This window comes from Opisthocomus hoazin, chromosome 18, assembly GCF_030867145.1.
Source record: "Opisthocomus hoazin isolate bOpiHoa1 chromosome 18, bOpiHoa1.hap1, whole genome shotgun sequence".
Lineage (NCBI taxonomy): Eukaryota > Metazoa > Chordata > Aves > Opisthocomiformes > Opisthocomidae > Opisthocomus > Opisthocomus hoazin.
Genome location: NC_134431.1, coordinates 11,248,347 through 11,273,118, shown reverse-complemented (window position 1 = coordinate 11,273,118; position 24,772 = coordinate 11,248,347). Strand labels below are relative to the sequence as shown.

Sequence of the window (24,772 nt, the reverse complement as noted above, 5' to 3'; positions counted from 1 at the left end):
ATGCACGAATGGAGTGCAGAATGAATGAATTTTATTTATGCAGAGGTGAGCCGATGATTTTAGTCATGCCACACATCGCCATTTTGTTTAGAATCATAGCAGCAAACCAAACAAGAAGTCTCCTTGTTTTCTGAATGATGTTATTTGTTTATCTGCCAAAGTGCTTTGCATTTCTTCAGGTCACAGACCAGCCCATGTCTGGCTATGTTAATATTATAAGAGTAACTTTGCAAAAGCGAAGTTTAAGAAAAATCTTTCAACTGAAAGAAATAGGATCTTAAAATCCCAAAATAGACTATGGAAAGGTACACATCATGTCTGGCTTCTCTTTCCCTGTGTGGCAAATGTGACTCAAAGGAGTTGGGTTTTTTCCAGCTCGATCTGTATACAGTTTGGGGGAGTTTTATTGTGAATAGGTCACCTTATAATACACAAAAATATTTCCTCCCAGAGTTCTGTATTCATAAATCTTTCTCGATTCTCACTCTCTTGAAACTGAAATCCAGATGATTTCATTTTCTTCACGGAAAGAGAAGTGAAAAATAGTGAAGGAACACCTTGGCGTGGGGCTGGTCCTCTGTTCCCGTCCTTGCTGGAACTCCTGTTGCAGGGCATCATGCCCTCGCCGCGGGCAGCTGCAGCGCGAGCTGCCCTCTCCCTTCCCCTCAGATGAGCAGAAGAGTAGGACTAAAAAACTGAGACTTTTGACTGGCGTGGTTGTTGCTAAGGGAAGAAAAAATGTATTTCAAAGTTATTATTTAAAAAATGATGAAGTCTTCGCTTGTCCATAGGGTTCTTTCAGGGTCACTTTTGCTCCTTCTTTGAGCTGCCAAAGAAAAGATCAGTTTTATGGTTAAATCCTAAACTAGCCGCCTCACGTAGCAGAGGTGAGTTTTTATCGAGATGGACAGTCTCTCATAATTAAATTTTGAAACAAAGCCTTTAATGTGTTCTTTTGTTCTAGCTCACAATGAATTTTTCTGTATAAAAATGCAGGAGGAAATATTAACTCATTTAATAGTAGGGTTAGCATCACTCCTCACCTGTTATAGATGAACAGAGAGGTTGTATGACATGACCGAAGCTATGTAGTAAATTAGTGGCAGGGCTGAGTGTAGAACTCTGAATTTAAAGTTCCTGGAGCATTTCTGTAGCTGTCCATCTTCATTTTTTGTTCCTAAGTCATCCTGATGTGTTCTTAGCAAGTGAAGGTAGATGGAAATGCTTACGGTAAATGATCACTGGTATTATCCTTTAAAACATAATCCGTTGACTCAAGATAAGGACACTGCCTTTTAAATGGGGATCCTTGGCACTTTGACATATATTTTTCTGTCTGTGTTTGCATTTTATAATGCTATTTTGATTTCACAGTGATGTCATCCCAAAGCATTGCCACAATGTCATAAATTACCAAATAAGTATGGTACTTTCTTCCACTGATCAAACAATTGCTATAAAATCCGGTCCTGTGGAGGACCAGAAGGCCTTTTACTATGTGTTTTATACCCCCTTGTCCAGCAGACAATACAAACATTGCCATGTGAACAGACAATCCATTCCTCTCTCCTGTAAGTATGTATACATTTATACAGGCACACACCCACGGACAGACGTATTAGGCCATGAATAGTTTTATCTTGGGAACTCATTCTACACATGAGCAGAAACACCACTTAAAATTGCTTTTAAAGGTGGCCAGTGTTAAAAACTCTGTACATAGCCAAGTCTGTTACAGCTGCTACTGACTGTGCTCACTGGGGGCAAATTTTCTTTGGTAATTTATTATCTGTTTTTCTGTTCCAGTCTCCCACCTATAACTCTGGGATTTTGTTCTGCCCGGACAGAGGGCAAAGCGAGAGCTGCTTTGCTCTTGCTGTAATGACTGTTCCATTCCAAAGGATCCTCTTGTCAGTTTAGCTGGATCCACAAAGAATTACTCTGTCAGGCATGACAATAAACATGCTCAGTACTTAAAAACTACTCTTATCCCTCTCCCCTTGTAAAGACAAGATGGCTTTTGGTCATACAATGGCTTTTCACTGAAGGCAAGGAAATCTTGGATTTTGAAAGTACCGTACTTAGGATGAGTTTCAGTACGGCTCCCAGAGGACCTGGGCTCAATGGGCCTCTGTGGATAAACAGGGGGTGATTCCTACGTTCTTGCCTGTTCCCAGTAGATCTATCATTTTGACCTCTGTTGCTTTTGATCTTCTATACACTCTATACATTTCTAAATCTCCCCGTGGCTGCCATTGTATTTATCACATTCTTGGCAACGCTGCTTCTCCAATACCAACCCTTGTGCTTGGAGTCCAGCTCCACTCCTCCTCCACCTCACTCCCAGAGCCAACTGGCATGTTTGCACAAAGCCTCATACCCTGTTTTCCCTCCTCACAATCTCCTGAAGCACTTGTGCGAGTGAGTTATCGTAGGTGTCTGAGCTGCAGCTGGGCTGGATTCTGTAATTCTTTCTTGCACAAGCCCTGCTTAAGGCCTGTTGACTTCAATGGAGCCATTCATGTAAGTGGAGGCTGCAAACTCGGGCCCTTCGGTTGTAAGGTCTCTGGGGCATAGACCCTGTCTTTGTATGGCTTGCAAATACGTGCTAGATGAGTAATGATAGCTCAGAAGAGTGAGTGTCGCTTTACATTTGCCATACTGGAGGAAGGTTGCCAGGATTGCATTGATGCTGCACGTAGTCCCCTTCCAGGGGGGAATTAATCCTTCTATGCAAAGATACCTCTTGGTGGCTGGTGAAAAGGAAAAAAAAAAAGAAAAGGTTTGGTCATGAATATCGTTAGCTTAATCTTCCTTTTCTCTGATCTTCCAGTACTATTTGCTTTGTATGGCTTCATCAAGGTTTTGTATGTGGACGGAATAATTGAAAACAAATTTGGCATGTCTTGGACCATAAAGTTCCCGTTCAGCTAGACCATTGGCTGTGTGGTAGATAAATGTCTGGTTTTCATTTTTGGTTATGTGAGAAATTTAGAATGGTTTGATTTGTAATTTTGAGTGTTAATGAAAAAGGAGAAATTTCCATCTCCTGGCCTATGGAGGCATTCTGGATTTCTTGCTTCTTTGGCAGCAAATGCTGTTTATGAAAGTGTTATTTAGTACAGAATAGTCTGTTTATGTCCTTGAACCCTAGAGGCCCCAGTCTGTAAGGTCAGCTAAGACTTCCTTGTGCCAGGCACTGTACAGTCACACACCAAAAATGCCATCGGTACCTGTACAGATAGTATTTTAATGCAATGCAAGAGGAATGATGAGTTTCTAAGAGCAGTGAATCAGCACCAGTCCACAGAAGTGATTTCAGGAGAAGAACAACATATTTCCTTTTAAAAATGTTTAAGAATTCTGCAGACAGGGAGATTTGTAGCGAGGAGATGTAGATATTAAAAGGGAGCATCCTCCCTGGAGGAAGAGGCTGATGGGCAGAAAACACGATATTGTGAATATTTAAGAAGCTGATGCTGGTGTTTGGGGCTGGATTTGGGAAGTTTGGGAATAGATGTTGATAAGTGATTAGAAAATGAGAGGTGAGAGGGCAAAGAGAAGAGCAGAGCATCAAAGATGAAGGCAGATGAAGCTTATGTCTGGTGTGAGGGATGCAGAAAGCTGGAGAGATGTTAAGCTTGGGATGACTTGAGCAAAGTGGGGGGCTGGAAGGACCATACTTCCAGCTGGATTTGAAATGGATGTGAGCTGGGCAAGACTGCGTGTGCCAAGGCCAGAGAAAGGGATGCGGCAGGGGTTATTAATTTCTGAAATGTTTATACATAGTTTAACATTTCGGTTCTCAAAATCACAGAATCACAGAATAGTAGGGGTTGGAAGGGACCTCTGTGGGTCATCTAGTCCAACCCTCTTGCCAAAGCAGGGTCACCTACAGCAAGCTGCACAGGACCTTGTCCAGGCGGGTCTTGAATATCTCCAGAGAAGGAGACTCCACAGCCTCCCTGGGCAGCCTGTTCCAGTGCTCCGTCACCCTCAGAGGGAAGAAGTTCTTCCTCATGTTCAGACGGAACTTCCTGTGCCTCAGTTTGTGCCCGTTGCCCCTTGTCCTGTCACTGGGCACCACTCAAAAGAGTCTGTCCCCATCCTCCTGACACCCACCCTTCAGATATTTGTAAGCATTTATAAGGTCCCCTCGCAGCCTTCTCTTCTTCAGGCTGAACAACCCCAGCTCCCTCAACCTCTCCTTGTAGGGGAGATGTTCCAGTCCCCTCATCATCCTCGTAGCCCTCCACTGGACTCTCTCCAGTAGCTCTTCATCTTTCTTGAACTGGGGAGCCACAGACACATTTGCTAGATACTTCATGTTTAGGGGGAAAATGCCCCATATTTTTTAACTGCAGTCGAAGTAGAAAGCACAAGCTGAGCTGAGGCAAAGTCATTTCACTGAGCATTAGTGTTTGCAAGTTGGACATCACATAGGGCCTAATCCAAAGTCCGCTATGTCAACAGACATTTCCATTAGCTTTGATAAGGTCTGGAGAAGGTGCATATGGGAGCACCACGTATACCTGCAGAAATGCAAGCAGGAAAATTTCTTCTGTCATTACTGTGTTTCCTGCTGACGGGAAGCAGGAATCGCTGCCCAAGGCTGCAGGTGCGGGGAGTCATCTCCGCTTGGCAGCTTTTTCCACCTCACAGAGAAAAATCTTTTCAACCCCATTTGGGCATCAATCACTGCAAATTAAACAGCATACTCAAAAATGTACCTTTTGAGGGGATTCATCAGTCTGTTTTGGAGACAACCAACAAATTTCTGATAATGGAGAACTTGTTTGGAATTTTTTCTTCTTGATATATTCTTTTTTTCTTCCTGATACACTTAGTGTTATAACTATTTATTGCATGTTTTCCATTAGCTGCCTTCCCTAGGTATCATGGATTCCAACAAATACACTTAAGAGGATGTCTGTCTCTGAGAATAGGAAAGAGTCTGTTCTACACATATCTTTACGTCTCTGTGTATCTCCATATCTGTATATATGTGTAGATCTATTTCGCTTCCTGACATGAAGGCATTGGAAGCCCAGTATGTGATAATAGATTTTTAATGTCTTGCCAGCTTCACGGTTACATGGAGAACAAACCCTTGGGTCTTCAGATCTTCATTGGCACAGCAGACGAACGGATACTTAAACCTCACGCTTTCTATCAAGTCCATCGCATTACGGGAAAAACTGTCACCACCACCAGCTATGAAAAAATCATTGGCAACACCAAAGTTTTAGAGATCCCACTGGAACCCAAAAACAACATGAAAGCAACGTAAGCATATTTCTCTTTATTAGCAAAGTTGGGGAGGATTAAATTGGCATGTGAAGTTCTTTCTGTTATGGAAAGGAGTCACTTAAATGAATAACGATGTCTGGTCTGGAGGGACTCCCCTTTCTAGTGCACCAGGATGATATATGAGTGTAAGACCCTTTTTACAAAAGCATGAGCAGTTACAAGCACCTGGGTTAAAGATGCTTGAAGAGTTACCATTCGTTGGTTCACCATGCAGGTTTTTTTGCTCTTTACTCCAATTGCTGCGGTGACTATATTGTAATATTTGTCATCTTAAAAGTCAGAATGGTTTTGTAGGGCACTAAGGAACATGAGACTTGAATCTGAAGTCCTTATGCTGAAGTGATGCAATGAGACTCAAGGAGCAGTAGACAGCAGAGGAAAGGTGTACGGTTCATTTCACGACATTCAATGGAATAGAAAACATCTCTGCTGAACTCAGCCAAGTGCTTTGGCCATGAAATCGCGCTCTCTTATTGTAATACGTTAACAGAAAAGCAAGTACAGGCACATCTTTTCTGTATTACTCCTTCCAGTTTTATGGAGGCAGAGGGATGAAGTGGGCACCAGTCTGGAACTTCAGGCTTGAATGTGTGCCAGGCAGCATGAGAGTGATTGCTCTGCAGAGGGAAGAGCTATATCTCCATCCTTCAGAGGATACTGACAAAATTGGCAGAGCAGCTATGTTTTTAAGCCCCCCTACTTCATCGCAAAATCCACATTCTTTATATATCTTTTTTCAGAAAATGTACCTCATTGCTCCATTTCCTTCAAGCCTCTCCTTCCCTCTGCACCCAAGGAAATAAATAAATGTCCACATCTTAAACATAAGCAGCCAAGTGCTGAATGGAACATGATTGTCTGCTCCTAACGAGTAACCCTGGAGTAATAAACCCCTGCACACATGCAATGGCAAGGAACAGTGGGGGTGTAGGAAACAGCTTGGGGTTTATGCCTCCCAGAATGTGATTTTAATTCATATTGTAAGAAAAAAAGCACTGTGTCTTTAAAACTGATGTCAAAATGGGTTGACAGTGCCCATGTAATAACAGTGCTCCCTCCAAGGACTGTTGCTAAGCTGAAGATCTCAGATTCTGTAACTATTAATTGGCACATGCTCTAATGTTGACAGACGTGTTTGCTAGATTGCACTGGGTTCTTAAGAAGTTAATCTGCACTTACACACACCAATATTAAGCCGCAGTGCTGGTTTAAGCAAGCCTAATCCTTTCATTGCTGTTCAGGCCCGTCCTGCTCCCTGCATCCTCCTTTTGCATAGGGACACGGTGAATGGCAGCAGAGAACCATTTTCTGCACTGCTATGGCCTTGGCTGGGAGCAACATCCCAGAGCTTCAGAGGATGACCTGGTCACCTGGACCAGGGCTGGAAAGCCCAGTTCTAGCAGTAGGACCTAACTTGTCTGAAAGGAGGGGAGAGCAGTTTGTTTCCTGCTTTGGAGTAGAAATCAATGCTTGTGTTACAACCTGTGGGGAAAACAGGCCGGGGTGGTGCACACAATTGGCTGGTTCAGCTGCTGTGATTCCCCGCGGAGCTGAACTAATTTGCCCACGTGCAGGCAATAGCTGCTGCGCAGTCTCTGGCACTGAGCTGTTGCAGAGCTGGCGGTGGGAGGCTTTAATGCTCTCTAGCTCGCGGAAGGCTCCGGCGCAGGCTCAGCTTATTGCCTGCCCCCGTGTGCACTCCTGGTTCACTCTCCCTGCCCTGGGGGGCCGGGGCGGGCTCTGCCGTGTGCACTCTCGTGCTTAACACAAGAGGGAAATAAAACTTGGGGTTAGAATGTTTGGAGAGTGGCTTCAGCTGTCCCCAGAATAAAGGCCAACCTTAGCCCTCGGCTGGGACGTGCCTGGGACACGCTGAGCCACCGGGCCCAGACCCCTCAGAGAGGGGTCCAGCAGCGTCCCTCACTCGCTGTGTGTCTGGGATTTCTTCCCCTGTAACTGCTGAAATGACAATATCTAGATCCTCAGCAGAACAAGTATTTGGAGCTGCTCTTAACCCGGAGATCAAAGCAAAACAGCTTAATCCTCGCAACTGTTGCCTATTTCCAAGCTGATTGAGAGCAGAAATGTTAAGCTAAATGGTGTGTGTGTTTGGCAGCATTGACTGCGCGGGGATTTTGAAGCTGAGGAACGCAGACATCGAGCTGCGCAAGGGAGAGACGGACATTGGCAGGAAGAACACCCGCGTCCGGCTCGTATTCCGCGTGCACATCCCCGAGTCCAACGGCAGGATCGTTTCTCTGCAAGCAGCGTCGAACCCCATCGAATGCTGTAAGTATCCCCTGAGATTTGCTCCTTCTCCATCTCTTGCAGCAATGATCATCTTGTCCCTCTGCTCCAAGCTAGCACAGAGGGGAAAAACCTCACATGCTCAGACAGGCAAACGCAAGGTGCTCTGCTCTGCTCCTCCTGCGCTGGCTGGGTCTGCGCCACCGTTTGAGTGACCTGCGGCTCTTGCCTATATACCCTCCCTTTCCTGAAATAAGCTTTGGCACCAGGTGGCTCTTCACGGTGCTTAGAGCTTGGGAGGACAGTGAGGGACTTTGGGGCTTTTGCAAATTTTATTTATTAGTGTGGTGCTGCTGGGTCTTTCTGGCTAACAGGTCTTGTCTGGGAGCAGGGAGCCCACGTGGGTGTGCGTATATACATACATTCTTCCTGTTTGTGCATGAGCATGCAAGCCGCCTGCCTTCCTGGGAGTGTTTTTATTTTGAGTGGAGGCATAACCAGAACTGCTTATCCACAAGCTGGCAGGTGGTGGGAGATTTTGAATTCAAACCTGGACTGGAGCCTAGCACTGTGGCCAGTCCTGTCTGCCAAAGGAGTCACCGCAGTCCTCTGAGCTGAGCTGTGGCAGGAGCACAACTCAGATGAAGAAACAGGTTTGATTTAGAGGCTCAGGCGCTTCCTGGTTATTGTTTTTTCTAGATGTCAGTGCTAAGGGCTGTGCAGCTCAGGAGGCTGCAGATGAAGGAGGGAAACCCCGGGTTGTTCTGGTATTCCCCTGAGGGAAGAAGAAAACTTGCAGTTTTGATTTCTATGGGGCAAATCCTATAAGCTGTAAGCTGAGAAACCTGCACCTCCCACTCATTTTAACGTACTGGATCCTGAGAAAGAGAGGCCTCCGAGGTGCCCCCCGTGTCGCAGTCATTTCTGGAAGGGCTCCACCCACTTTGCTGCTTTGTGTGCATCCTGTGATGCTTTTTGTTGGTAAATGGTGCCTTTTCAGCGGTTTGGGGATTTCACAAATACCAAATGAACAGTTTTCCTCTGCCTTTGGTGAATGACTCACCCCTTTAGCAGAACCTGTCTTGCCATAAATCATGTGAAGAAAGTCATTGAAGAGTTTCTCATGTGTGAGTTTTATTTATTGAGATGCAGACTTTACTTAAATAACAACTGCTTAGAAGAAGAGAGGAGCCAATTTTGGATGGGAAATCAAGAGAAATTGTGACTAGTGAATTATTGATGGCAGCTTTGGAAAAAACAGTAGAAATGAATAGACAAGGCAAAGCGAAGGTGAGGATGATGGATACGTGTGATGTCTTGGCAGTGTTTATGAGAAGATACCAACTATCAGAGCATTTTGGCGGCTGAGTGAAGTCTCTGGGCACAGTGATGAGGAGGGGAGACTAGCGGGAGGAGCCACCACCTTTCTCCACAGGAAACAGTTACAATCCTTTATGGGACCAGATGGCTGAAAGAATAGTGGCCTCCACCCCAGACATGTCTCTGCTGAAACAAAGGCCCATTTGCTAAAGGAAACGTTCAGCAAACTCCAGCTTCTGTGAGTAGGGAGGGAGTTGCGGCAGAGAATCACCTGGCTTCTCCTTCAATTTCTTTTCCGAGTGGAAACAGCCCATTTTGGCCAGCAATGGGGAGCTACTGGGGTGGGGAAACGCACAGTGCAACTCATCCATCCACTGTGCAGAAACATGGCATGAGCCCAGAGCAGAGGGTGGATGGTCCCTGGGCCGTGCAGCGAGCCCTGCAGATCACACCCCACTTATGCAAATGCTCCTACAGGAAAAGCAAGTATCTCTTTCAGAAAGAGTTAGCCTGGCATGTCTAAGACTCTTCCACAATTGCACATTGTATTTGTGCCCATCACCAAAGAGTGTTCAAGCAGAAGTCCAGTCATGGTTTACAGAATAAGACTGCATTTTCCCGAATTGTATGCGCATACTTCATTTGCCTGTGCAATGACTGCTATTTGCAAGGCTTGTTTAAGATGTCTAGGCATTTATTCTGAGATATGTTTGCTTTGATGACTCTTAGGGACATAAAAAAAAGCAACAGGGGAGATACCAGTATAAGTAGCTTATTTTTATGTTTTTTATAATTAAAATATGAAAATATTGGCTGCATAGCAGACAGCAGAGCTCCTACAAGAAAAAAAAATGTGTTTGTTCCCAAGAAAAAAAAGAGAAAGAGAAAGTTTTGGGGTTTTTTTTTTTTTTTTTTGAATATGGGATATACTGGCAATTTGGAGAGAAAAGTTAAGACTGTGCTTTTCTGAACTCATGGAAGCAGAGTATAAAGTGATCTGGAGTAAGAAGCCTCTTCCATTTAGAACGTATGTTGCATATTTAGCAACGTTTTTGCATTTCAGTAGCACTTACTGATCTCAGCCCAGTTCTGGGAAGATGGTTAAAAAACATTAGTTGGCTGAGCCAGCATTAGTAATGCAGACTAAATCACACCAGAGATGATAATCTCAGTTTCTCCCAGACAATCTGCACATGTTGCAGAGCTCCCAGTCTCAGGTGAGCTCAGGTGCCCTGCCGAGACGGAGCACACTGGGGCTCTGTGACATTTTCTCCTTATCTCCCACTATCATGTGCTGCTGGGATTATCTTTTTTTTCCTTTGTTTGTTTTTAATTTTTTTGACATGGCCAGCTGGGAACCTGTATCCTCAGGGACTCTCCTGTAAGATCTCTCCTGTCTGGTAGCTGTTAATAATATCCCGCTGGGAAAGCCTTAGTAAGTAGCAGCTTTAAGATAACTGGCCATTTCCCTACCAGTGGGGTTCCCATGAGAGCACTGTTGCTACCAACAGAATATCTGAGTGCTCTCCTCAGCAGAAGCCGATCCCAGCTAGAAACTCCCACCGGTGTCAGCAGATCATTAGCTGCAATGAAGCAAGAACTGTGAAGTATCTGCTTTTCATGGGGCAGTTTGATTCCACCTCATCTGTGTCACATTCAGCACTTGACAGGTTTTAGGAGGGGATTTCACAGGTTCAAAGCATCATCCGGAGCAAGTTCCTCCCCAGGCAGCTGTGTGGGAGGACCAAGGAGGTGATATGGTGTTAAATGATCAGTTATGCCTCAAAATGGACCTCATATCCAGACAAGCCTACACATTCAGCAGCTTGCAGCATTTTTCTCATTGCTTGTTGATTCGTTCTGAAGCCTGAATAGGCAAAGGCGTTTGAAAGTCCTCTGGTAATTGTAGCAACAGGCCATCACTTACTTAGGGACAAAAAGTCACTGTCTTGTAGATGTGGTGCTGGGAAGGCGAGAAAAATCCCTTCTCCCGAGTGTTGCTCCATGCTGAGTCTGTGAAATGGCAGCAAGCCCCGCAGGTGCGGCGGTGTGAGGCGTCCCTGGGATCCACAGCCAACAGGACCACGCCGCAGCGTGCTGCTTCGCCCGGCTCCCTGCCTGCACACCCCGGTGCCGTTAGTCATGCTGCACTTCTGCGTGCCCAGATGTCCATCCCTGCTTGTGCAGGTCTGTGTTTTATGCATAGGCATAAGCCGGCTCATGTGCGGCTCTTGCTGGGCCAGGCAGGGCTCTCGTAGAGCTGTTGTTGCAGAAGGTGGTGAAATCGCTGGCGTGAGGGGTTACTGAGTTAACTTGTCTCTTCGAACTCAGCCATAACAACAAGCCACTCGAGGGCTTTGGTATTTGCAGACCCAATCACCATTTTCAAACTGTTTAGGCAGTTTCTGTAGCATTAGTTCTATTCATTTGCTTTGATTTACCTTTCACTGTGAGCTGAAACTCTTTTCTTGGTGAGTGATCCATCTCTGGAGTCATGTTTCTACTCCTTGGCTGAAGCATCCATGGAGCAGAGAAGGAGCAGTATTGAAGGGAGTTCAGAGTAGCACCTGTGAGGCAACTTGTTTTACTCCATGTTGTCGGCAACCAAAAAATGCTTTATACAAGTGTCTGCAAGGTGTAAGTGTTCGGGGTACCATTTGCTCTGTGTCACAGTTTTTATTCTGATAGATCTTGGTTAAACCATCCCAAAGAGTCTCACAGTTCTGGTTTCATATGATCCATGTTTGCTGATACCAAGCTGTGTTCATGAATCCCGTAAAATACAAACAATTGCACTTGGCATGAGAGGAGGAGTCTAAAATCTTGTTCTTATAATAGATATTCCGATGTGGTAAAAAACAAAACAAACAAAACTTATTACTAAAGAACTGTGTGTCCATCTGAGGTATTTAAATAGTTTCTATTATTGACCATATTTTGTTCCATTAATTTGGGTCAAATATCTTATTTCCCTTTAATCAATTTCCCTGGAAGTTTCCTTTATTTTTCTCTCCTTCTAGTAGATTTTCCCATAATATTAGACAATCTGAGCCTATGAGATGTGACACATTAATAACTACAGGGGAAAGAGCTAGTCATGTAAAAGAATGTTGTCTTGGCAAGCCAGCAAGCGCTTTTCCTCAGCCGGGAGCTGTGCTGGTTGGAATACGATGGCAGGCAAGAAGAAGCTCTAGTTTATGGAGATAAAAAAGCAGAAACAAATGATCTCTTTGCACTGGGGAGATACTCATTTGCAAGTTTGACCGTAATCATGATTATTATGAGGGTAGCATGGCTTCCAGTTGAATTAAAGGAATTTCCCCCCCTGTCATTTCAACACGAAGACAGTCAGGCAGCTGACACAAAACCTGGTGCTTTTTTGAAAATAAAATTTTTTCTCTCTCCTAAGGCACAGAATTTAAAAGCTATTTCTGGCAACATTTGATGCTTTTAATGTACAACCAAAAGATTTCAGTCTGGAAAGTCTGAGTCAGACAAGGAAAATGCCCGTCCTTTTTGCAAGCTGCAAGCCTTGCTATGACGATAAACTCCTGGTTACTTTTTGTCTTTGCAATGCCACTGTTGGTATAAGCAAGTGCACCAGCATATCACGCAGACCATGGATTGCTGAGCATAATTTAAACTCAGCAGATCCCCTCCACAAGGAATTAAAGGGAAATGTTATGCATACCCGCAGAGATGATCGACAGAGAAGTGAACCGAGGCCATGGTTTTCCTGTCATTAATCACACGCTGGTTTGGTGAGCTGGCTGCAGTTCATAGAAAGTATCATACTTATCTGACACTGCTGCCATCAGCGCTTGTCACTCCTCCCTCGCAAGGACAGCACAAAATAAATTATGTGCAGAGAAGGAGGTGGAGAAAAGCCCTCTGTTTTTGGTGCTTTTTTTCTTGGATGGCTCTGCACAAACTGCCGATTGAGTCTTGCTGGCAACAAATTGGAAACTCATGTCATTCATACCGGGTTCTTCTTTTCAGAGTGTTCAGATCACGTTTTCAAGGTTTCCCATCTAGACAAGAGGGCTGGAAATCTGTTTTATTTACTTCATTCTCACTTAAGCCTTCTTCTGCCCCATATTCCTACCAGCAGGTAATTCATCCCATCCCTCCCATTAGAAGATTGCTGTTCTCTAGGGTGCCTTACTGATATCTGTCTGCCTGCCAGAGATGTCTCTTGCCCTTGGTCCTCCCCTGGCTCTCATACTGCAGCTCCTCAGCCTTTGCCTCTCCTCTGGCCAGAGGGCTGAGGGTGCTTCAGTGTGTGATGAGTGGGATCAAAGTCTCTCGTGACATTAATGCATTGGATAAGCACTGGGCACAGGAGCTCTGCTCCTATCAATCCTACCACAGGCAGGCAGCTCGTGGTAAATAAACACAGTGTGACAGGAGGAATGAAATATTTATTTTGGCTCATTAAGGTTAGCACTGAGGTGGAAGAATTAATCCCACAACAAATTACGCCTCTGCTATTGCTTCTAGAGTTCAGGATTTTTTTTAAGCACCAGACACCCAGCTCTGTCTGCTCTTCTCAAATCCAACAGAAATCAAGGGATGGAGCCAAGAGCCTTTGGGGGTTTGGAAGGACATGTCAGCAGTGGCGAGTCACGGCTGAAGGTTTCCAGCAAGCTGGGGTGAGCTAGGGCTGTTGTGGCCAGGGTAAGGACAGGGAGGGTCCAGAGAGGGACCTGGACATTTGGCCTGGGCAAACTGTTGCACTGGGGGTGCAGGTTGTGATACCACCTCTGCTAAGTAGCCACATTTTTTGGTTTATTTGGCTTGTGATGGCAGTTAATTAGAGGTAACGCTAGCTTTGTCCTCACCGAGCTGCCGGTGAGCCTCAGTCCTGCTCCTTGTGATCACCCATGATAAAATCTCTCCTGAACTGTGGTCTGCTGTGGGGACAACGGGTTAACCTGAGCTCTGGACCCAGAGTTGGAGGTGTCAGAAAGATGGCATGGAGCAGATTTCACTCTGCAGTTATTCTGTGGCCTCTGTTTATGCAGACATTTGGATGGAGGCCTCCAGCCGCTCTGCAGAAGGCGGCACAGAGACAGTGCGCTGATGCACGGAGGCTGTAGAGTATCTCCGCTCTGGAAGTGATGGTCAGACCCGCGCTGCTCTGCGCAGAGTTCAGAAGCCTGCTCCTCCCGAGAGGCAGAGCACATTAGTGATTTGCTTTGCGTGCATTACCCGATCCAGCCCTTGCTCTTATTGCACATGCAGGGAGAGAGAGTGCCGAGACAGTTCCTCTCCGGAGGCTGTTAAGAGACATTTAGCTTCAGTTAAGACTCCTCATAAAACGAGTCAGCTTTTGCATAAGACAAGGCAGCGCTTGGAAGCCCTCCAAGCCAGTGGAAGGAAACACGATGCTCAGGCAGGGCTAGAACTGCTCGTCCCGGGAGATGCATGCAGGAGGAGTGCTGATGGGGAGAGCTGGGCGGCGTGGAGGGAAAGGGGCTCTCAGGAGGAGCTGGGGTCGCCTCAGGAGCACAGTAGGGAATACAACCAAGTTTGTCACTTTGAACCTGCTAGCAGTAATGGGTAACGCTCTCCTGGGGGAGATCTGGAGCCGCAACAGACTTATCCAGGTAATCAGTTGTCTCAAAATATTCCTGTTTTTTCCTAGAAACCAGATAGCCTCTCTGCTGAAAAAGGAGCCGTTATGGGTGCTTCAGGCAGGTGGGGAAACAAGAAACACCTTCGCCCTGCCTTGTCACGCTTCCTTACGGTCAGCCTCCAGGCTTGTGCATCCCCTGTGAAGCATTCACCCTGCCAGCCCAGAGATTTAGGTTGTCTTAATGTTTACTCCACCCGCTGGCATAGGGAAGGGGACAAAAGCCCCCCCGCCACGAAGCACCTGGTGCCCGTGAGCCTGGGTGGGCTGTGGGCACAGCCGAGCGGGGCAGGCCGGGGGGATGGCGGAGGGGCTGCTTCCCTCCCAGGCTGGGGCTCGCCGGAGGTGGTGCAGCGCTCCGAGACAGCAGCTCCCTTTCTCTTTTGTGTCGCTGTGTGCATTGTGTTTCTTGGCACCATGCATCCATGACATCTTGATTTGCAGACAGTCAAATAAAATAGAAAAATAATGTCCCCTGTTAATAGATTGACACACTGCTTCAGGCCAAGTGTGAGTATTTCTATAGCATTTGCTTTGCTGCCTTATGTCAGTAACTGTTGCTATTGAAAGTAAACACCCCGACTGGCTAAATCAACAGTGTTTTGTTTATTCAAAGCTCATAAACTCCAGTAGCTGTAGGTCACTTTATGAAGTGCCAGCCCCTGGGGGAAGAGAAGGAATAGTGTGAAATTATTGCATGCGGTCCACCCATCATGAGCCTTAGAGGAAGGGGGTTTATTGGCAATTAATATTTCTTGCAGAGGAAAAAAAAGTAATCCTATTGAGGCAGCTCCACGCTGAACCTTGAGCCTCCTCACTGGTGGAAATGGGGAATGGGGTGAAACCTTCATATAGGCCTTGGTAAAAAAAAAAAAAAAGATAGATCTTGGAAAATGAAAAGTGGGTTTTCCTTCGAAAAGGGTTTGCAGACCACCTAGTGGGGGGAGAAGAGTGCAGGCAAAATGGGGCAGAGGAAACTCAGCACTCAGTGGGTGCCTGTATTCCTCCACCTTTCCCTTTAGCACTATATCTGCATTGAGAAACTCAGCTGAAACACTTCCAAATGGTATTATTCTGCAGCACATATAAAGCACACATGGGTTTTGTACATTTACAGGGGTGACCAAGTCTGGGTCAGGACAAAGGGAGTTGTGGAGATGCTCATAGCCTGCTCATGCTGTAGCCATGCCTGAATGTAGCTCTGCATCAGCCTGGCTGCTGCTGGCTAGGCGGCCCTGGCAGCACAGAGCTGCATCGGGGCACCCACAGAATATCTCTGCCCATCGCAGGCTTCCAGGCAGTGTTTTGGGGTTTTGGTATTTGCAAAGAGCAGGGATGCACATGCCTGGTGAACCAGCTGTCCTCCCCGGCTCCCTGGTAGGTCGCAGTGTACACAAACACTGCGCTCTATGGAAGTTGGACAGAGGCTTGGTCTTCAGCAGTGATTTCCAACTTGCCGAGATCCAAATGTAATTAAGATGAGTCAGACGGTTATTTCCAGGCTAAAATTTGTCCTTCCTCGTCCTGAAAAAGCCTTGAGAACCACTGATCTGTGGGATGACAGTTACAAAGCTCTCTACTGAAGGAGACATAGGTTAATCTGGAATTTTGGTAATTTGAGATGCTTTGGAAGTGAAATTTGGGGATTGAATAGGAATAAACAGTGTCCAGGGCAAAGCTTAAGTATATTTTCTCTTGACTCTTGTAGACATGTTTTTGATGATTACTATTTATTCTTAAGCCTTTAAGGTTACAAATCTGTCTTTGTGATCAATCCAATTATGAACTCATAAAAAATTTGAGTATTTAGGGAAAGGCATTAATAATACAGCCATGCAAAAGAAATTAGCAGCTTCTGTGAAAGTAATCTGAATATATATTCTTAATTGGCAGTATCTTACTCCAGCTGTTGTTATATATTTGAAGGGAACAATGAGTCATAAGGTTGTTTTAAATAGATTTTTAAAAATGCCTCTCAAACAGCACAAGAAAGACATTGAATTGTCTGTGTTTTTAATAAGAGCAAAAACTCTGTGTCATAACTGGCAGAAAGGGTACAGCTGAGCTTGTATTAGCTAGAAAAGTTGCTCCCCTCTTCTGCAGACACCTCTCTCTGAAAGGTTTAATGCTTATGTTTTCCCACCAAATCCTCTAGCATTTTCTTCATGCAGTGAGAGAATCTGTACAGCTCTTGCTGCAGCCAGGAGCTGTTGGGTTTTTGGCTTTCTGAAAGTTGCACAGCAGTAAAAGGGTGCCGGGACCAGGTCACACAAAGCACAGCCTTGCCTGTGTGCGAGTGGAGGGCCAGCGCTGTACATATAGGATAATATTTCCTTATTTTTGGTTCAGCAGCCAACGGTGTTCAGTGAAGGGAAGACACAAGTGCTCAGGGTCTCTTGGGAGCAGGCTCTTTGTCAGAGAAAGTTAAAATCCAGCCAAGGCAGCTGTTAAATAGATGAGCGGCATCCTCTAGAGGCCCGTACGTTGGGGTGGATGAATCTGGAGGAGTTTGAGTGCAGGTCATGAACTCGCAGTTCACCAGGCCCGAACTGCTGCCCACCTGGTCTGGTCATAGGGAAGCTCGTGATATTTTCCAGCTGTCTGCGTTGTAGGGAACAATTCTCGCATCTTCACTTTCTTCGGCTCCTGCCGCTTGTTAGCAAACAGTTGGAATGGGCTTGCAGGGATGGTGACCAGGATTCTCCGAAGCTTTTCTGACCATGTAAATGACTGTTTTAAAAGGACGAGAGGAAAGTAGGTGGAGAGATGGTGCTATGCTGGTTGTCTGGCTGGGGAAAGAGAGAATAATTTGCCAAAGTCATGCTCCAACTTTGTGGCCAAGAACAGTGAAGACCTTAGAAATCCTTGGTCACGTACATGCCCATCTGGATTGCACCCTAGCTTTTCTTTCCTTGCCTTTTATTATAAAATCTCAGTTTGCAACACAGGGCCCTGCTCCTCAAACATTCAGGCCTCTGCAAAAAACATGCTTGCGAAAAGCCCAGGCTGTAGCAGTTCTGCTTGCAAACACGGCTTCGTGATTGCCCCGTTGTTGTGTGCACAAGGCTCGGTGCCTGCACATGGAGACAGTGCTTTTGTTGGCAAACAGACTGTTCCAGGCCCAGTGTAGTCCTTATTCTGTAGGAGGCAGTGGGCTTTTGTAGAAGAGGTTTATTTTTATTTTTTTTTCTGAAGGAATTCAGTGTTATTCAATGGAATCCTCTCTGCAGGTGGAATTTTTTGGGCTCCAGGGCTGTAGTGTGCCTGCACTTGAAAATTTGGCCATTTATTTGGAAACAGACATGGGCAAGTTCCAGCTCATTCATCCAAGCTGTCCTTTCTCAAGGACAAGGAGTAAGGCCAGCACAGCTGAAATGCTGCAGCCAGCTCCTGAATGTTTCCAAATAAAATGCCTTGAGTAAGTTTATTTTTCCCTCTCAAACCTAAATTTAGCACCCTGGAGAAGCTGCTTTGGCAGTCAACGGATGGTAACGATGACAAGATCAATCTGTGGATAGTTCTGGGAAGATTTGGAAAGTCCTGGTAAAACAGAGTTGGTTTCATTCATGTCTGCAATTTGTCCACAGCCCAAAGGTCTGCTCATGAACTTCCAATGGTTGAAAGACAAGATATTGATAGTTGCCTTGTTTATGGAGGACAACAGATGATCCTGACCGGACAAAATTTCACAGCAGAGTCCAAGGTGGTGTTCACAGAGAAAACATCAGGTAAGACAGTTTTTTCCCAACTTTCCCTAATGGGATAAGGCAAATCTGTAGTGCTGTTGCATCTCGTGGTCTCATCCTAAGATTTGTGCTTGTGCATAACTCTGCTTGAGTGAGTAATCCCATTCAAGTTCATGTAAGGAAAACCAAATCACTTAACCATGTGAGCAAAATTAGACTTGGGAGCAAATATTTGTGTTATTGGTTCACAAGAATGCAGACACTGGGAATCAGCAGGAACAGGATATGTTGTCAAAGAAATGGGATGACCATTACATGTTTCTCTATGCTTGTCCAGTCTCATGCTTAGAGAACGCTACTGTAGAAATCATAATTGAAATGAACATTTTTCATTGATGTGAGCTACAGGCAAAGATTGTGTTTTCTTCCGTTTAGAAGTCTGTGGGGGAAAATGTGCATAATGTATATTTTTATATCAAAGTAAAATTATTTTTGTACACATACTGGGATACAAGAATACATCACTTCGTCTTCCATATCTTTTTGGATATTTTTATACAGGCTCAAACTATAGCAAATCAAATTCAATTCAGAGAGAAAAGCCCACTGTTACAGCCTAATGCTACTTTTTTTTTTCCAGTAGAGCTGCTGCTTTTAAAACACGTTTTGCCAAAATTTTCAGGTAATCTTGCTAGTTCTTGAGCAGCCATGAAGGAGGAATGAGTGGCAGATTGTAGATTCACTTGTTTTTGTTGTCATCTTGTCTGCTTATTTGCTCGACTTGCACAGAGCCAGTACAAGATGGTCCCAACCCCTGACTGGTGTTGGATAAATCTAAAGAAGTAATAGGATAAAGAATGGTTACTGGGAGTTATTCATTGCCTAGCATCACCTTTACTGCCTTTCTTGAGCTCCCTGTATTGTGTTTTCATAATGGCATGCTATAATAAACATCACTTGATTTCTAACTCAAAGAATACCTGACCCCAGAAAATATCCTTAGCATGACTGAATGGTTAAGGAGGGCAGCAGAAATCCAGGTTTCTGTGTTTACTGGAGGAAACGCAAACCAATGCATTCTGCTGTAGTTCGTTACCTGTCTTTTTAGAGCTGAATTGTTTCTTTTTAATATCATACGCATGCAGGCATTTCATCTCACCTCACTAGGCAGTATGTGTATTTTATTGTGTTTTCTAAGGCTTTTGCAGAGGGACATTTGTTACTTTGTAAATGGTCTGGACTTGTTTAACTTACCCTTCATTAGGCTTGATTTTTGTATTCTAAATACTGTGCTCTGCAAGGATAATAACAATGTCCAGGGATCAAAAAACCACTTTGCAGATACAAAGGGCCAGACTCTGCCGTCCTTTACTCCTGTTGATTTCAGCGAGACAAAGGACTGCAGTACGAAAAGCGTCAGCCTGTTTTATGTAAACTTTATGTTCCCTTTGTACTATTAAGAAAACACGTTGCTCCTAAATTTTCTGTTAGTAAACTAAGGTAGAGGCAGCTTAAGCGATATATCCAGTGACTTGCAAGGGATTAAGCAATTGCATCACCCAAGTGAACAGCATGTGCGTGATTTATGCGGTAATGCCTTTGGCAGAAAGTAAGAATCAAGCCAAAAATTAATGTACATGGGCATCAGCTGGTGACATTGGAGGGGGGGGAAAAAGCATGCTGTGGGTCCCAGTTTCTTCCCACACCACCAGCAAGCCATGCAGTTTTACAGCAAAAATGAAAGGCTCTGGGCCTCTGAACTTGAAGGTTCAGATGAGCCTGTACAGTCAGAGCAATTTTCTTGGCACCCTGGCTTTCCTTTTAAGCCCACATATTAATTCCTTCCCGCTGTGTTGCCACTGTTCCGTCAATGTCAGCGAATCATGAAGGTGCATGGGAACATGCTTGGCAGCCCATGACAGTACCTGTCCCAAGAATGTTTCGCAGTAACTAAAGGAGATGGTATACTAAAAGGAGGTAGCTCTTAATGCCATTTCGAGGAAACATCCAAAACGTCCTGCCCCTATTTCCATAAAAGAGCAGAGAAGGCTCTGGCTGGAATAGATGTTAGAAAGTAAAAAGAACAACAACGTTTTCCACACTAAATCTAAAGCTTTTCTTCAGTGCTGGGGAAACTGCAATTTTTTTTTTTCTTCTCTTTTTTTACCGCCTGGTAGTGGAGAGGCATGACTTATCCCAGCAGTGGTGCCCAGTCTGGAGCAGGGATTTGAGTGCTGGTGTTCCATATCCTGCCTGCCCCACCGCCCCTCAGCCTCTGCAGGCATTCGAAGTCTTCTGGGCTTTGAATAAATGATTGGCGGAGGGGGAAGCCGAGAGTGGGAGGCCCAGAGTCAAATCTTTGGTCTGAATCAGAAGTCTGTGTAGTTTGCGGTGGGTTAGCTGGGGCACTCTGCTCCGTGCTGAAGGCAAGCTTGTTCTCTGTGTATCCATGCAGTGTTTTATAACGCAGCAATACCTCTTACACATATGCCACAAAGTGCTTTTAAGTGAAGATGGCTTTCTTTAATAGGCATATCTTAGGATGAGGAAGGTTGAGAAGCTGAGCTGGATATGCAAACCATGCAGGGGCTGATCAGACTCTGGCTGACTGCAGTAGATTGAGAATTAAGCCTTGGTGCTTGGCTTGTCAGAGAGTAATGAGTGTCCCAACCTGCCTGAAAATTAGGATCTTATGCACCTGTGACTTTCAGCTTCCCTCTGTATAAACTGCAGGTAATTATAATTATCATTACCGTGTCCATGCTTAGTTGTTGTCGCGTTAGGCTGCATGAACACAGAACAGAAAGGCCGAGTTCTGCAGCCCGATTTACCAATTAGAAATGTCACTGGGTGGAAGGAGGAGGTGGATCCTGCACTCGCCTTGGGGAGCTCGCTTGCTGCAGATCCGATCTGCACAGCACCTTGCAAAAAGCGCTGATAAGCCTCTCGGAAGCAAAGTAAGCCACAATAAACATGCCAGTGGGTGGATAGTGCATCGCTGGCGTGACCCTGTCATCGTTGTGGTGCCCTCTTCCAGAGCGTGACGCTGCCCCGGGGAACCTGTGAAAGAATCGCACCTTTGTGAAGGCAGGAAGATGCACCAGCTCGCAGGGGAAACATGGTTTTCTTTGAGTTTCATTTTAACAGCTCACAAGTCTTGTCTGTGCTAGCAAGTGGTATTCGATTTCCCACTTTTGCCACCAATTTTAGCTCTACTAGTAACAAGAAGGGCGAGAGCAGCAGTGTAGATAACCATCTAGCAGCTTTCGACATGCTGAAGAGCTCCGTAGAGCTCCTTGACTTTGCTTGTTTGTCCAGTGTTTAAGATGAGAGTAGCAAGACTCTTTTTTTCCTCAAAAACCTTTTTGCAGGTACCTTTGTGCAGCGAGATATTCTACTGTTAACTGTTTCCTAGACTCCAAAATCTGGCGTACCTTGAGATCTGGGGTCTGGATCAGTGTCTGCAATGAAGCAGTCTCTGAGAAGGTGGCAGTCGGTGTGCCTTACAAAACTGAGGAAACTGCTGGTGGGGCTCACAATTGTAAATTAGGTTTTATCCCTCAGGAGGACACTCAAAACCTATTTCAGTTTCCTCTGGATCTTGTAGGCGATTCTTCATTTGCCACTAGGAACACAGAGAAACGTAGAACTGTTCATATTTGTGACCAGAATACAACATGCTTCTAAGAACAGTAATTAATAGTTTTTACTTCTCTGTTACGCAGCACTATAGATATGTGTAGTTTCCCTAGAAATACCTGCAAAATAAAGAATATTCGACAAATTAGACTGGGATATCATTCTGAAAATAACTGCCTCGTTGTATTATGCAAACTACAAACTATTGCAGTGAGCTCGCCAGTGAGAAGTCTGTCGAAGTCTCACATTTTAGGCTTGCAACAGGAAATGGCAGCAGGAAGCGAATTGAAAGGGCTGGAGCTCAGTGCCCTGTGTGCGAGCGAGGGGATAAAGGACTGGCGTTTGAAATGCTGGTGCATAAATAGCATTCATTTTCTTAATGATAAGGCTTACCAACATGCAAGCATTATAGTTTTGAATTCTTTTTAAGGTTATCTCTTCCTGATGAAAGATTGTAATCTGTACCTGCTGTAAGCCTGGGGAATTCATTCATTTGGTCGAGTCAGTCCAGCACACAAAAGCAGAGTTTGACTGACGGAGTTTTAAGATCTGAACCTGGAGACAAATAACTGAGCCCAGCTAAATAAAAATAGGTCAGGGGAAGCAACTAGATTGGATTGTACAGATAGAAATTTTTGAAGCACATATGTTCTTTTAATTTTGATCTGGAACAGAGAGCTTGCAAAGCAGTCTTGTGGCTGTCAAGGATTTGGAATACGCTAAAGGTCAAGGGTGTTGGGGTTTGGTTGGGGCCCAGATCTTACAATGCAGTTAAAAAAAGGTTTGGAATTCCCCTTTTTATTTGTTTTAATTGTCATGTAATAATTTGCAAGTCAGATGTTGTTGGTTGCATTGTTTACTCCCATTTGTGTACTGGTTACTGCTGCTCTGCCGTGAGTGATAGAGAAGTTTCGTGTTTCTCTGGGAGAAAAGTGCAAATGGACTGTGCTTTCCCCTGCCAAACTCTTATGGTGGCCACATGGACATCATGAATCATCGCTAGGACAATGTGGGTGGTGGAGGAACAACCCAAACAGAGAGTGTACATCTTTGGAGTATATCCACCATAAATCTTTCAAATCGGCAACACACTAATGAGAGGAGGTGGTGCTCTCAGTGCCCTTTGAACCGATGCAGCTGTCAAGGCCTCTGAAGCATGGATGCTGAAAGTCCTTTTGACAAAAATATATCTTTTCACCTCTAGATTCAAGCAATGGAGTTCTAGTTTCTTCTTCCCTCAAGTTTCTGCATGTCTGTCACCTCGGTGATATTTTTGTGATGGTGGTTTCTTAGGACACTCTCATAGCTAGAGCAGGTGAGCTTGAACGTACTTGAATGTCTGCTGCTTTCAGGAGAGCTCACCACAGGGCAGGATCAGGACCGTTGTGTTCAGCGCATCGGTGTCAAATTGAGCCTTTCGTCTGCACGGTGCCCAAAATGTTGTGTCTGAATGAAGGCACTTGCCTCTGTACCCCAGAAACAAGCTGCAGAGCCTGTACCAGTGCCCAGGACACCAAGACCTCCCCCCTTCTCGTTCCATCTCCTACCTCCTCTGGCTCCATCCTGTACCCCTTTTGGCATATCTGGCAGCTTTACTGTCTGAAATATGGTTCACAGAGTTTGTTGCTTCAGGTCTGGCAGTAGGGTTCACACCTTTGTGCGCAGCAGGAGCGGTATCACGCTGCTCGAGGTGTGCGTCAGGCCTCCAGCCTGTGCCCATCCTCTTCGAGGCGGAGGGTCTCTGCTTCGCGGGTGAAAATTTATGTGTTGCTGTCTGTCGGGGATCGCTGTGGGAGACGGGCTCTCAACGCACATCCAGCTGTGCCAACTGCAGTGGCTTGTGTGCTCAGAAGAACCTGTGGGCATATACACCTGTTTTATCCCAATATATTCATTCATATCCCTTGCGGTGGCTTGCCTATCTCTGGAATAACAAGAATGCTAGTAACTATTCTGATGATGGGCAGAGTCTCTCTGATTTCCAGCACTTTTATACATCTCTTATTGCAGACGTGCTTTATTTTAACTCTGGGCAAATCATTTAATTTCTTTGAAACATATTACTTTCACTCTTCTAAGAAGCAAACAAGCAGGCCTCATAGAGATTTTGCTCTCAAACTTGTACTTTTCAGTATTCCTGCTGCATTGCAAGCTACCAAATAAGCACAGCAGCGCTTTCTGGTTTTGGAATTTCCACCTTCATGAAAAGGTCTTGTTTATAAAACACAGTAAGTTGGACCCAGTGATGCTATCCATCTTCCTGCACCTCTCCCTGCAAAAACTAAAAGGAAATTACCGCTCCCTAGAAAGGTTTTATATTCACAACTTAGAGTTGGGGAGAGTGATAATGTATTAAATATATATTTAGATAAAATGCACAACAGATTTTTTAAAAATTAAGAATTTATAGCTTCTTACGTCATTCCCTTCTGCCCTGGAGCTGCAGCAAGAGCTGAATACTTCTGAGTGTTTGGGCATGGGACTTGCTTATGGAAAGCAGCCAGAGAATTCAGTGAAACAGGGTAGATCCTTCATTAAAGGGGCATGGGAGTCCATAGTGTTCGGTTCTGGAGCAGTGAACAGTTGTACACTAGCAGGCCACAACGGGAAGAGCGGGACAGCCTTGACAAGCAAGGAGGTAAAAGGGGTGATGTTTCACTTTGAGCTGAAGCTCGTGGGGAGGCTGAGCCCCCAGTAAGTGTTGCCCCAGACTCATGAATCCGAGGCACATACTGGCTGACATTTTATTATAAGTAAAGCCATTATTGCAAGTGCTCTTCTATGCAGTACATGCCGTTTACAGCCCATATGTGTTGTAATTGTGTAAGTTGATATATATCTGCTCAAAATCAGCCAAATGACTTGAAACATGAAACAGTCTTCTGGCCATGACAATTCACAATAGAAAACTGTGATGGTGTGGCATTAGGGCATG

General features: G+C 45.1%; 1 protein-coding gene across 3 annotated transcripts in view; it reads left to right on the top strand.

Moving 5' to 3' along the window:
• Positions 1 to 24,772, top strand: part of NFATC2 (nuclear factor of activated T cells 2) — a 93,189-nt gene that overhangs the window by 22,922 nt on the left and 45,495 nt on the right. For all 3 annotated transcript variants that reach the window (XM_075438732.1, XM_075438731.1, XM_075438729.1), the window contains 3 exons: positions 5,084 to 5,286; positions 7,427 to 7,599; positions 18,100 to 18,240. In XM_075438732.1, coding sequence (XP_075294847.1) covers positions 5,084 to 5,286; positions 7,427 to 7,599; positions 18,100 to 18,240 — 517 coding nt within the window. The remainder of the gene's footprint in view (positions 1 to 5,083; positions 5,287 to 7,426; positions 7,600 to 18,099; positions 18,241 to 24,772) is intronic.